Source organism: Callithrix jacchus, chromosome 11 (assembly GCF_049354715.1).
Source record: "Callithrix jacchus isolate 240 chromosome 11, calJac240_pri, whole genome shotgun sequence".
Classification (NCBI taxonomy): domain Eukaryota; kingdom Metazoa; phylum Chordata; class Mammalia; order Primates; family Cebidae; genus Callithrix; species Callithrix jacchus.
Window position 1 is genome coordinate 69,268,715 of NC_133512.1, and position 14,319 is coordinate 69,283,033.

The following is a 14,319-nucleotide window of genomic DNA, read 5'->3' on the forward strand; positions in this document are numbered from 1 at the left end:
GCTGAGAAATTTACTTATAGTCTATTGGAGACTCCATTAGATTTGATACTTTTCTATTGATGCTTTTAGAATTCTCTTTGTGATTCACTTTTGACATTTGATTATGTGTCTCAGAGAGGACTGCTTTGTGTTAAATCTATTCAGACACCTTTGAGTTTCATGGATCTGGGTGTGCCCTACCTCTCCAAACTTTTCAGCAATTATTTCATTAAATAATCTGACTGTCCATTTTTTTTACTCTTCTGCTTCTTGAACTCTCATAATATGACTATGTGTTTGCTTAATGGTGTTCCCTAAGTCCCATAGGTGTTGTTACTCCTTTTTGTTTTTTTCCTTTTTTCCTGACTCATTTCAAGAGATGTATTTTCAAATTCAGATTCTTTTTTTTTAAAGATTGATCCAGTCTGCTGTTGAAGCTATTAATTGTCTCTCTTTCATTGATTGAATTCTTCATCTCCAATATTTCTGTTTGCTTTTTATGTTATCTTTTTGTTGAGTTTCTCATTCAGATCATGAATTGTTTTATGATTTCCTTGACTATATATTCTCTTACATATTGCTGAATTTCCTTAAGATTATTGTTTTGAATGCCTTCTTGGGCAATTCATAAATTTCCATTTATTTTGGGTCAGTTACTGAAGAATTAATGTGTTCCTTAGGTGGTGTCATGTTTCCTGCTTGCTTCTTTTTTTGTCTCTGTTAATGTCTGTATATCTGGAAAGAGTCATCTCTTCCAAACTCTCAAGAGTGGCTTCCATAGGGTAAGACATTCATTTCTAGATATATGTGCATGTATATATGTATGTGTGTACATATGTATGCATTTGAATGTATATATGTGCATGTATATATAAGGTGTTTTGTATTTCTCTTCCTTTTGCCACTTCAAAATTTTATATGTAGCAGAATTTATTGCCATGATTCAGAATTTAAGATTCAGATTTATCTACTTTGTATTGTACTCGTGTTTCCTAGAATTCTTAAACTATATGGAATATGTAGAATCCTTCCTACCACATGGCAGCCCTTCTGAGAAGTAGGAAACTTTTCTCTGTTTTGGCATTTCCCAAATACTGTAAGTCACCACTTGAAATAGCTAATAGAAAAAAAAAATGTTCCATCCTTAATTTTAGAAACATTGGATTAAAAGAATAATGATGCATTGGAACATTTATCATGTTTATATATGTAGCAACCCACCCAAATATTTCACCAGTGGACAAAATTTTCCATAAAGTACGTTATATTCCAAAATTAGTGTTCTAAAGGATACCATTTAGTAAACATTGCTACTGGATATTTTTAATTCTCAAATATCAGGATCTACAACGTTTCAAAGTTTATGAACACAGGTTTTACATAGGCTGTTAGTAGCTCCAAAGACAACCTGAAAACCTTTCAGTTTTGGGGAGGATCTTATATTATTTAAACTATGGTAAACCCGATACACTTTTTGCAATAGTGTAACTTAAGAAAGTTGTTCTTCTCGTATCTCATGTCTCAAATTTGTGATCTGGCATTGCCCTCTACACAGTCACTCAAGAAGCCAAGCTGATGGCAGTCTGTGATCTCTTCTGAACTGTCAGTTATTTCAACAGTTGACAAAGATGTGAAAGCTCTTCAATGCTCCTGAGGTTCATTGCCTAACACTTCTGTCTACAGAAAATTGGCCAGAATTTATTGCATTACTCCTTTTAATTGTAAGCGTCTGAAATATGCATATTTATGGACCTGAAATATGGGCAGGTCCATAAAAGATGTTTAAGGACCACTGCTGTCTCTGCCACAGTTAACAGTGCTCCTTAAATTATTTTTATGAACAGAGGTTTCATGGTATTAACACATGACTCCTGTAAATAATGATAGATTAACACCAATATTTTAAGATGTTGAATAGTTTGCCAGAGAATGAAGTATTGAATATAAAGGAAGATTAAATAGTAAGATATCTGACATGTAAAAGTGAGAGAAGAATGTTAGAATATTATAGCAGGAAATTGAAGAAATTATTGGTGTTGTGCTTGCAAATAGTATCTGTGTAGTCCAGGAATGTGTCATGTGGCACACAAAGTTAAAACAATGCAGTCACTACTGTGGTCAGATGATCAAGGTAAGCATGTCAGTGGAAGCCACACAATAGGGAACACCATCGGCATTTCAAATACTGGGGATTTCACATGTACTCCTTATTGACATAGGCACTTTATATTCATGCATTGAACACATGTGTGGTTATCTTACAGTGATTAAAAAGAAGTCAGGAAATACATTATGAGAATCAAGAAAAATAGTAACAGCCAAGATTGGTTTTTAAAAAATGTACCCTGCCTTCCTAAGTCATTATTCTTGAGGAAAAAGAATCCATGGTCATAAAACTTTAATAAACACTGAATACTAACTTTTCCTCTTAGAGATTTATAGTACAGTAAAGGCTCTCAGAAGCCTTCTGGAAAACATGAATTTAATGTTGTTAACTGAATTTACCAAACTTATCATAAAGCTATAAAGAGCAAAAAATTAATGTCCTAGTCCTCAACTGTGTAGAATGAAGATAAAATTAGGGCTGAGCAACAGCTGCCAAACTGGCACTTTAAGCCTACGTAGTTCCAAGCTCAGCTCTCTCACACTGGCCTCATTCACTCTGTTTTAGAGACAAGGTCTCACTCTGTTGCCCAGGGTGGAATGCAGTGGTGTGATCATAGCTCACAACAGCCCTAAATTCCTGAACTCAAGGGATCCTCCCACCTCAGCCTCCCCAGCAGCTGGGACTACAGGTATATGACATCACATGCAGCTAAGTTTTAATTTTTTGGTAGAGATACAGTATTGCTATGTTGCCCAGGCTGATCACAAACTCCTGGCCTCAAGCCACACTCCCACCATGGGCTCCCAACATGGAGCTGGATTACATACATGAGACACTGTGCCCAGCCTTCCTCATTCACTTTCATACAATCATATAGACTTTCTCCATCTTAAATACTCTTTGAATTTTCTTCTCTTTATCCTCTCCCTTGCCCCTGCTCCCTACTCCACTGCAAACATGCAGCAAGCAGGCCATGTGGCAATCTAGCCATTTTTTTGCTCATAGTAAAACTCTATAGCTCTTATTATATTCAGTGTACATTTATAAAACAGAAAGCTACTGGATCCTGAAGAATCTCTTTATTCAGATGGATAATTTTTTTTTTTTTTTTACAGTCCAGAAGTCTTTTATTTATTTTTTTAACACCTATATTATGCCATGAATTCATAGGGAATAGGTTCCAGCAGCTCAGGCTCCTTCCCATTGGTTCTCACAAAGTGTGCTTCTCTGGGTGGAGCAGGCTGTCTCTTCAGTTGGACCCAGGTACCTTTCTCTTTGGCTTCCTTCTTTTTCTGATCATTTTCCTTCACACGTTTTAGGAAGCTATCTGGGCCCTTAGAGTGCTTGATGTGCTCAGTACGCACATTAATTCTCTTGGCAAGAATCTTGCCCTTAACTTGTTTGTTTACAACAATGCCAACAGCATGCTGGGTAACATTGTAGACTCTTCCAGTTTTGCCATGATAACATTTGTGGGGCATTCCTTTTTGAACAGTACCCATTCCCTTGATGTCTACAATATCACCTTTCTTATAGATTCGCATATATGTGGCCAAAGGAACAACTCCATGTTTTCTAAAAGGCCTAGAGAACATGTATGGAGTGCCTCTCCTCTTTCCCTTTGTGCTCGTCATTTTGGCGAATTACTGGAAGATGGCGGTTCCAGCCAAAAAGAAGCCAGATGGATAATTTTTATCTCATTTAAAGTCTGGGACCTGTCTCCAATTTTCTTATCACTTACCTGCTCCTAACCTAGTCCCTACTTTACATGTAGTAAATATATTTGTCATTAATACTGTCAGGTAGATCAAATAACACATCCCAGCAAATCAAAGGTCTATCAGGTTCAATACCACTAAGTCCCTACTCTGTCATATAGATTAGCTTTATTACTGTTTGAAAGTATCATTTACAAGCTCAACAAAACAAATTTAAAACTTAGTGGGATATTTATAGCAACATTTTCAGGTCTGATGAACTTCCCCCTCATCTCAATATGCTTATGTAGCTTTAATCACTTACGTCCTTCTGTTAATACATCAAACTAATACCAGGTCAAATAAAACTCTTACAGCTAGTCAAACTTCAGTGACTTAAATCAGGGCTTTTTCAAAATTCATGTATCTGTGAATCTCTGAAAGATCCTATTAAACTGTGGATTCTGATTCAGTGGGTCTGAGGTAGGACCAGACATTCTGCATTTTTAACAAGTTCCCTGGTGATGTTGAGGCTGTTTGTCTAAGATTCACGTAATTAAAGCAAAATTTTAAACTATTTATATTTATCCTAGCTATGTCACAGAGCCCTTCATGACTATGTAGAATGAAATGTTACAATATGCAGATTAAGCTACTAGAATCTGGGAACTCTTGGAAAAAGAAAATAGGAGTGATATGTAAATAAGTCATGTAAAGAGAATAGCTCATATAAAAGTATAGTAACAATATCAAACAGTATGAAAGTCAACTACATTCAAAAGTAAAAATAAAAAGCAAAATCATGTTTCTAATAACAAAAGCATTTATTTTCACAAATATTTTAAAGTGCAACTATTTTTGAGCCACAAAAGGGAAAAGCAGAGTGTTTCTTTTGTGTATTTGATACAAATATAAAACATAACTCAGTTATATTTCATTAGCTCAGCTCAGTGAAAATAACTCTGGAAAAACCAGTCATAGATAATGCTGTTGGTATATGCAGGAAACCAGAATGGACGTTATTTGAGTTCAAAATCCATTTAGAATTGTAGACAGGCCACAAGAGGCAGACAAAGAGAGCAGCCACAGTGTCACTAATACATTGGACTTCAAACAGAAAAACTGAACTGTCAATTGGTACACACCTAAAACAAATTCCAACTAGAAAGATAATCATGTAGCTCAGATACTGATAACAGGTTAAGAAATGTGTATATGTATACATCTTAATACAAATATTTTCAGAGATAACCATGTGCATAGCTATATATTTTTCTTGAAACCATACCCGCCTTTATTCCTTTCTTTCAGAACTGAAAGCTACATAGCTTGTTCCATTTCTTCATGTACTTGTTAGAAGCAATATGCATTAACCTATTTTCAGATGCCGTTGATTCTCTAATCTGTTAACCCATTTGTAGATGCTATTGATTTTCAAACTTATGAATAACCACTATAGTTCTGTCGTGAATAACCAACTTTGGGATGAAAAAATGTGCCTCTACCAAAGGGTACAACTTTTTTATGACTAAAAGATATAAAATTGTCTTTGAGTAATTGGAAGTAATTTATCTTTCTGAGCAACATTCACTTCACCAGGGCAAAACAAAGAGTCACACGTGTAATATATTCCCCACATTGCCCGTCTCCTACCACAGTGCATGAGCACACACACACACACACACACACACACACACACACGCTCCCCAGATTGCATGTAAAAAAAAAAAATCTCCCCTTCTTTAATTATTTTTTTTACTGCATGTTATTTTTTCTTTTAGTGTTTTTTTTTCTTTTTTTGAGATGGAGTTTCACTCTTGTTGTCCAGGCTGGAGTACAATGGTGCCATCTCAGCTCACCACAACTCTGCCTCCTGGGTTCAAGCAATTCTCCTGCCTCAGCCTCCCAAGTAGCTGAGGTTACAGGCATGTGCCACCATACCCCACCATGCCCAGCTAATTTTGTATTTTTGGTAGAGACGGGGTTTCTCCATGTTGGTCAGGCTGGTCTCATGCTCCCGACTTTGGGTGATCCACCTGCCTGGGCCCCCTGAAGCATATTTTTAATCTGGTCGTCTTTGTGAGTGAATTATCTTTCCTCTTGTATTCCTTTTACAGAATGAGAAATAAAATACTGAGGAATGATAAAGATTATAATATACATGTATTCAAACAATATTAAAGACATACAGGTCAAAATCTTTTCTGATATCTAAATGCCATGAGATCATTCCTATAGGAAGATATTAAGATTTGAGTCATGATTAGTCATAATATACAGGAGGTCAATATGTATTTTCTCATTCAGTTATTTTTAGACATTTGTACATTATATAACTCAGTCCTAAGGGTCTCTACAATTTAAAAACTTTTGTTTATATTTATCTTAGATGGACATATCCACAAATAACCTCATGAAAATAGAATAAACCTTGTATTATCAGAAGAACATGTGGTACAATGTTATCTTACATATTAATATCTTGGACAGATACTTTTATCCTCCCAGCTGAAAGGCAAGGCACTTATTAATATGCTTTTATCTTCCCAGTTAAAAGGAAATGCACTTATTAATATGCTTTAAGCACCTTCAGAGATTCAAAGATCTTTTCAAACACAAACAGAATCTTGGTTTGTGGCTTTTTTATACGGAATGTTAAACATTTCCCCAGGCAGTTATCATCAGGAGGCTAAGTTATTTTCAATTTTAGTATCCAAACAGGCCAGTTACTACTCCTTTGTCCTGCATCCTTCTGTGGGTAAAACACAAGATAGAATTTGGTTTGTCTTCCTTTCTATCCTGGGATTTTTTTTAAGAAAAGCTCTCTGAAATAAGTGAACTCCTGCTAAAGAAAGCAGGGTTACCTACTAATGTGTCTCCTTATGAAACAGGAAAAACCTTTATACCCATCCTACTGCTGTAAAGGATAAAACCAAATGTCTTTTTTTTTCTTTATCCATTTAGCATAAAACATTAGCCTAGAAAAAAGTGGTCAAATTTAGAAAGCACATTTCAGCAAGAACTATGGATTTATAAAAAATGTGGATTCAGATAATATACTTTGGGCAGAAAATTAGGATAAACATTTTATGACACAACAAGAACTAGAAAAAGCACAGGAATTTAAGGGAAAACATATTTTAATGGTTGAAACCAGTCCTTATGAGGTGATTATGATGGCCAAAAATATTACAACAATGCATTTCTACTCTTTGTAATATTTCATACAATAATTCCTTCATCATTTACATCTCAGTGCTAGAAAAGCATTCTGAAGATGCCAAGCCTAAGTTGCAACTGAGTAAAAAAAAGCAAAATTTACTCATATTTCCAGAAGAGTCACAGAACATAGAAAATGACAAAGTATTTAAAATATAAACGCTAAAGTGTACTAAAATGATGTCCATTTGCATGATCAGTGACAAAAGATGTAAGACCATACTTTTATAAAGTAAAAAAAAAGGGTTATGATACCTGCTGTTATTGTATAAAGGAATTCACGGAGAAATACATAATTAATGAGTCATAAGCCAATCATTTATAAATGTCTTTCACAATATTTGGTGTGCAGGAAATGCAATATGCTGATGCGCCTGGAGACTGTTGCAGTTGAATAGTACAGCTGCTAGGGTGATAGTGTTCTCCCCTGGATGAGGAAGACAGGAACGCAGGGCCTAGGATTTGTTGAGAATGTCCATTATTCTACTGAATTGGCCACCCAGAAACCAATCATTGAATCAGAACAACAAAAAGAAATTGGTTCGTGCTTGAGCCAGGTCTATAGAAACTGAAATCAATTCGGTTGTGAAAATGATGAATTTTAAAAGGTGCTGGGGTTTTTTGTGCATGGTAGAGATTTTCATAACATCTCAATCCTTTCAAAATGTGCTGTTGCTTAGTGCAAAAAACAAATATAATGCCACCATTTCTTCAACTAAAAGAAAAGGTGTGTTTTGTAAAATTGAAGCATATCCAATCTTCATCCTGTAGGTCGGTATTACCAAAGGTCATGACACAGCTGTTGCATAAATGTGAAGCATCATTTGCTGCCTGTAAAGCAGAGGAAATGTTACCACTTATCAGAAAGCAGTGGAATATTACAACAAATAATGCTTAAATTTTATATATCTAAGGTATACTTTTCATTAATCAGTTTGATTTCTCTAGCTACAGTGAGAAGTGTTCTCTAATGGACTTTACCCATAAGGCAAAACATATTCCCATTCCAGAAAGGCACATAAAAAGGGTGCTTCCCAACCCTCAAGACCAGCACACATCAGACAAGGAATGGTAGCTAAAGTACATCTACCCTAGACCAGCATTTCCACACCCTTCGGACCAACTTCCATTTAAAGGTGTATGTACTACTTTAAAAATGACCATTGGGTTATTTTCCTTGTAAACCCCTGAGTAAAACCACACATTAACTCCCTCTCAAATACCTATCTTCCTACTTGTTCCTATTGTTCACAAATCTGTCCAAAGTTATAATTATGATACTAAAAGCTGAATTTTGCTTAAGAAAATCTACATCTTTGGTGATTCTTCTAAATCTAGTAAATCAAGTAATCAACCGTCTCTTCTCTGCTTGTAAAAAAAAAAAGGGGAGGGGGAAGTAATTTTTCCTTATAAAAATCAAATGTATGAGCAAAACTAATATATGTTGACAAAGTTGCTACAACAAGTCTTGATTTTTTTCATTAGAATTTAGCTACAAATGGACACAAGGAATCTTATGTGCAGGAATCATTAAGCAGTGATCAAATGCATCACATAATTTTAATTCTGAATACTTAGAAAACATGTTTATAACTTCTACATTTCCTTTTATTAAGCATGCTTTCCCATTAGGACAAGTTTTTTGTTAAACATCTTTTCTATTACATGGTCATATAAATACCTTTGGTTAGTCATAATTTGTCATCAGGCTAATGAAAGGTATTAAAGGTAATATTTCATTTTTTATCATGTGAACATTTTAGGTTAGCATTTTGAAGACATTCTGTCCATATAGTTTATAGGCAGAATTATTGTCTTTTTGGTGACTAAATAGTGGTAGAAGTGATTAGAACCAAAAATTAGGTTGTCATCTTAAACATAATTATTGGTCCCTAAATTCCACTTTATATTTTAAAAAATCATCAATGTAACTGATTTATGCTTTGGTAATAGACAATTAAAATTTGATTTCATGGAACATCTCTAGAAGACAGAATGGATGCTGATGAATCCAGGCTATTGGAAAATCATGAAACTGTAATTAAGAATTAGATGTGATACAAAATGTTTAACATGGTGCTGGCACATAGTAAACAACTCAAAAGTTATCATAGCACACATTCTGCTTTTATTTACATTGCTTTATTTTGATGTGGTTTGAGAAGGGTAGGCTGGAGAAAGCAGAAATTTCTCCCCTTCAGGTAACACCAATGCTACTATCAACACTAGAAAAAAGGTTTTCCTTTAGGAAAGGTCAAGCATTCATAACTCTTTATGTATAGAGGACATGGACACTAATATTTGAAGCATAGAGGCTTAAAGTGTTTCAACATTTGTGTCAAAACTGTTGTTCACATTTTATCTTTCTTTTCCTCTAAACTCTGAGTACTTGGTTTTACTATGTTGAATACTATTCTCTCCTATTTCCTGATACTATTATATTCAAATTTTAGTTCAGGTCTTTTAATTGTTTATTTGGAAATTGCATGGCCAGCATGTCTACATGCAGCAATCCTGTTCTTATGACACCTTTTCCTAGTCCATTACAAATTATCTGATTTAAAAAAATAATTAACTATATAACTGAGAAATGAACCAATTTTGGACAAGTACTATATTTGTGCTATTGTTACAATGGTCACAATGACATCTTTTATCATTTCTCCCAGAATTAGATACTATAGTGATCTGCCTAATATTTATAGATTTTATTTACTTATTTGTGTCTTAATTTACATTAAATACTTCAAAATAAAATGGTTGTTGGGCTAGGAATGTCTAGAAATATATATGGCCTAATAATAACTTCTCTTTCATAAAATGAAAACAAGTAATTTATAAGCTAATGTTACTGAAGCAATATTTTTGGTATATACTTACTTATTTTATTGTTTTTGATCTGCATGCGCAATATAAAATCATGAAAGCAACAAACATCACCACACCAACACTAAGTAAGATCATTTCTATCAGGCCAAGGAGGTTGATTTTTCCAGTAACTTTACTTCTGAACATGTTTGCCTTCTCATTACCAATGGTCCCAGTCTGTAATCAAGTTAATAATCAACATTATTTGGGTACATTAGTAAAGGAAAATACTCAAACCCTTCAATTGCATGTCGCCCTTTCTTCTAAAACCTCTACTGGTGTTAGCCATTAATATCTCCAAGTCAAGTCAATGGCATTCCTTTTGCACATCAGGAAAGGCAATTAAGTGGCAGACAGAGTGTACTAGGACTCATTTGCTCTTCAGAACTGTCTCAGACTAATTTCACAGTTTCCCAAAAGGTCAACAGTTCCACTTGCTCCAGAGTGTTATTCAATGTTTTTCCTATGTTTATAGCTAATCAATGATATGAAAAACACCTTGTGAGGCAATAGGATAGACTGTCTATGACTATGCTAACTGGGACTTTAGTTGGCTTTTATTAGCACTGTAATATTCAGTGAGTCTTGATTTACCTATAATTACATGTATGTGCCTCTTCCCTAAGACAAGTAATACAACAAGAAAAAGTGTTTAATAGCATTTTTAAAGAAAATCTTAAATGATAGGAAATGTTTTTTAAAAATAAAAATTGAAAACTAACACAAACTTGATATTTTTGTGCAATTAAGTTATCTCATTTTTAAAGAAAATCTTAAATGATAGGAAATGTTTTTTAAAAATAAAAATTGAAAACTAACACAAACTTGATATTTTTGTGCAATTAAGTTATCTCAAATGTGTACTCATCCATATGGGCAATGGAAATACATGTAGCTTTAAATACTATACATTTTCTTGTAACATCAAGAGCTTATATACAAAGTTTCTTGTTTTAATGACTAATAGCTTAAAATACAAACCTCATTAAGCCAAATAATAGGGACAATATAGTTCCTCTTCAAACGCTTTAATGCTCTGTAATATACATTGAAAATAATTATGAACATATAAACTAATATTTATATATGACAAACTGTTTTAAATGTTCAGAAATTAGTTGCTGTTGCTAATTTGATTTTGTTCCTGTAATGAATCATTTAAATTTTAATATAGTTGTTTCTCAGACTTCATTTGCTCTTATGTCTTCTAATCACATTGATTTTTTCCTCAAGTGCAGATTTTCCCTTTCAATAAATTCTACTCAGGGAACTAAAATATGAATTCTAACAATAATTGCCATAGAACTATTTGGGCAGCGAACAACATGAGAGATGCCATCAAATGCTCAAATAAAAACCATTCCAAAATCTGCTCGAGCACCATTTCAATAAACACAATATATGATTCTAAGGCATAGGTGAAATTTGTCATGAGAATTTAATAATTATTATTTGGTGACATTAAGCTAAAGATAAGTTGATATCAGATGTTCTTTTCATTTACGTACAAAGATATGCTCATGTTCTTACAAGAAGATAATACAAATCATATCAAAATAACCTTTTTCAAGAGACTCACTCAATTTTTTTTGATGGCTTGACCAATAGGTTGACCTGCAGTCGTTTTGCAAATTGTAAAGTGAATCCAGTTATCTAGAAAGAGAATAACTAAAATAATTTCCAATTTCTTTTTAAAACATTCTTTTATACTATTCTATACTACTCAAAAGTTATTTTTCTTACAACAGGAGAGAAGGTAATATAGAACGTAAGGTGCAAAGGAACACTTGAAACTTTTAAAAGTTACAAATTAATTAGACTTATTGAATATATTATATATAACTGTATATATAGTTACATGTTTTTATATGTGTATCTACGTGGATACACACAATTTCTTGGTCCAATCTAATGTCAAGGATTTCATTAGATCTGTGATTTACTTGAAGTGGTTTTAAGGAAATCAACAACAAAATATAGGATCCCAGATCATTTAATCCCTGATTAAATATATATTCAGTTAGAATCCATGTATCATTAGTTATAATACTACTGTCACACTAAAACGTGACTACTAAAATTCTAGAATTTCACTGATACAGAAAATATAGATATATATTTGATGTGGAAAATATAGAAATTAAAACTGTTGTGCTGTAACAATTCTATATAGAACTTGCCCCAAACTCACATATTCAATGACTCCTCATATAAGCATAAAAAAATTACATAAAATTATTTTAAGCCAATTAGAATAATTTCCTAAGCAATAATAGGAAGAAATCAATATAATTTTCACTGGTAAGTTTCAGTAACTTTTAAGAATGTGATTCAATAAATATGATCAGTTAGTGTTATTGACAAGATCATTTTTCTTTCAATTGTATTTTTTAAAATATCAACCAAATCAGATCAGTAATGTGTTTTCTTACAGGTTCAATATCCAAGTATGTCCTATGTTCTTCTTCATTTGGGTTTAAGCCATCAATAGGTTCTGAAACATCAGGACTTGCATGTAGAAAATGAGGAAGTGAAATGTACACAGGTCTCCCTGAAGACAAGTTTTAAGAGTCAGTCAGTTGGAATTAATGACTTTCTTCATTTCACATATAATTCAGAAAATATTTTCACATAAGTAAGTTTCTTAAATTAAAAATAATACATATTTGATTTTTAAAACTGATGGCGGAGATAAAGGTAGGGAAGAATTATGTCAGTTAATGTCTCCTATACACTTCTTCAATATTGTCAATATGTAAAATTTTGTTGGTGAACAGTTTCAAATGTTGAAATATTTCAACAGGTTCAGCTTTTGGGCAGTAATAGGTCTATGGACTAATCATTTATTTCATTGAACACTAATTTTTTCTTTCCCCTTCCACATCCATATTAGTATGATAAATATTTACCAGATAAGCTAGACTCCAAATTTTGTGTTGAACTCTTGCTTTAGATACATACTGAAAATACATTTACCTTTACTTACCATTTCCTAGTGAAAAAAGTTAGAGCAATGATAGATAACGGGGTGTTCAAAGTGTTCTGGGAATCATTTTCATTTCACCCTAAATCTAAAAGCAGCCACAAGGAAATACTGACTCTGATTTAACTAAATTTGACAACACTGAAACACAAGTGGGACCCTCCCAAAATACAAAATCAGCACTGAAATTTTCTGCCACCACTCTTCTGCCCTAATTTCTTTCTTAAATTTTAAATTTTGGTTGCAAAGAGATTGTGGTAAAGGTCTTATTTTAAAGAATATCACAAATTATGATATGCATTGTGGACTGAGGATATTTACTCACCTTCTTTGCATTTGCTGATGTCTAGCACACCATATGATGTACAATTTTTTGAGATAATATTTTCTGTGCAGAAACAATGGTTGTCTGGGTTTTGAAGTGGAGAGGCAAAGGCTTTGGGTGGAAGAACAAATCTGTACACAGGGATTCCTTTCAGGTCAATTTCGGATTCAAATACAGCATAGATTGACCTAAATACAGAGAAAAAAGAGCTGTATTCCAGGAAACTGCTCTTGCATTCTGGAGATTCATTTTACTTAGCCTTGCTTTAACTTAGAAACATCATATACTCTTAAAATCTTGTTTCATTCTTAGAAAATAAAGTTATTGGGAAATCGTAACACATACTAGAACTTAATACCCAAGTATGAACTGTTCTTCTTTGTGAAGTACCATGTTTATACCAAAGTCATTTCTCACAGGTAATTTCTCCTATAGAGTAAATATTGATGGGACTTCCCTCAAATACTTTTTTGTGCTCCGTTTAAATGAAGTTTGTTTTTTTTCACAGATTAATTAATCCTGGAGAGAAAGATCACTCACTGGAGTATGTGCATATACATGCTGGATATATACCTGGTACATTTCCATCATTTACCAAGGTTATAGGGCTCAATACACATTTTTTTTTTCTAATCACCAGATACCCCTATAAGAAATAGTGCTGTCTTAAATTCTTAAATTGTACAGATAAGAAAAAAGTTCAGAGATGTTAAATGCTTACCCACAATCATACAGTCTTTAAGGGCAGAGCTTGGGGTCAAGGGCAGAAAGGCTCTAGTGCTTGCGTGTTATCTACTGGGCCCCACAAATTTGAGCAGAGCACATTAATTAACACAGTTCTATTATGTTTGTGTCATCTTCTCTGTATATCTTTAGAAAGATTGTGCATGCCCTTGTAGACTTGATCATTATTACTAGTTTAGTTTTAAAAAGGCAAAATGGTTCTTGCTTAGGTAGAAATGGCGAAAAAAAAAAGAATAATGTGCAGTATTAAAAATTGGAGGACGTAGAAGGATAATTTGCAAAGAGTTAAACATGAATTTCCTATGCTGTGTTTATTCTTATTTTTCTCAAATGATTATTAAAGTTTCTTGGTCTGCATTTTGTCACCTGGGGTCTGACTCAGACATACTTCTGTATT

General features: G+C 33.4%; 1 protein-coding gene and 1 pseudogene across 16 annotated transcripts in view; both read right to left on the minus strand.

The window, feature by feature from the left end:
• Positions 1-3,222: 3,222 nt before the first annotated feature.
• LOC144578384 (large ribosomal subunit protein eL21 pseudogene) lies at positions 3,223-3,764 on the minus strand (annotated as a pseudogene).
• Positions 3,765-4,588: 824 nt separating this feature from the next.
• CD36 (CD36 molecule (CD36 blood group)) overlaps positions 4,589-14,319 on the minus strand; it is a 126,899-nt gene continuing 117,168 nt past the window's right edge. For all 16 annotated transcript variants that reach the window (XM_035253984.3, XM_017975402.4, XM_078343004.1 and 13 more), the window contains 6 exons: positions 13,179-13,366; positions 12,303-12,421; positions 11,450-11,523; positions 10,852-10,906; positions 9,883-10,047; positions 4,589-7,833 (listed from right to left, as the gene is read on the minus strand). In XM_035253984.3, coding sequence (XP_035109875.3) covers positions 9,883-10,047; positions 10,852-10,906; positions 11,450-11,523; positions 12,303-12,421; positions 13,179-13,366 — 601 coding nt within the window. In that variant the 3' untranslated portion in view covers positions 4,589-7,833. The remainder of the gene's footprint in view (positions 7,834-9,882; positions 10,048-10,851; positions 10,907-11,449; positions 11,524-12,302; positions 12,422-13,178; positions 13,367-14,319) is intronic.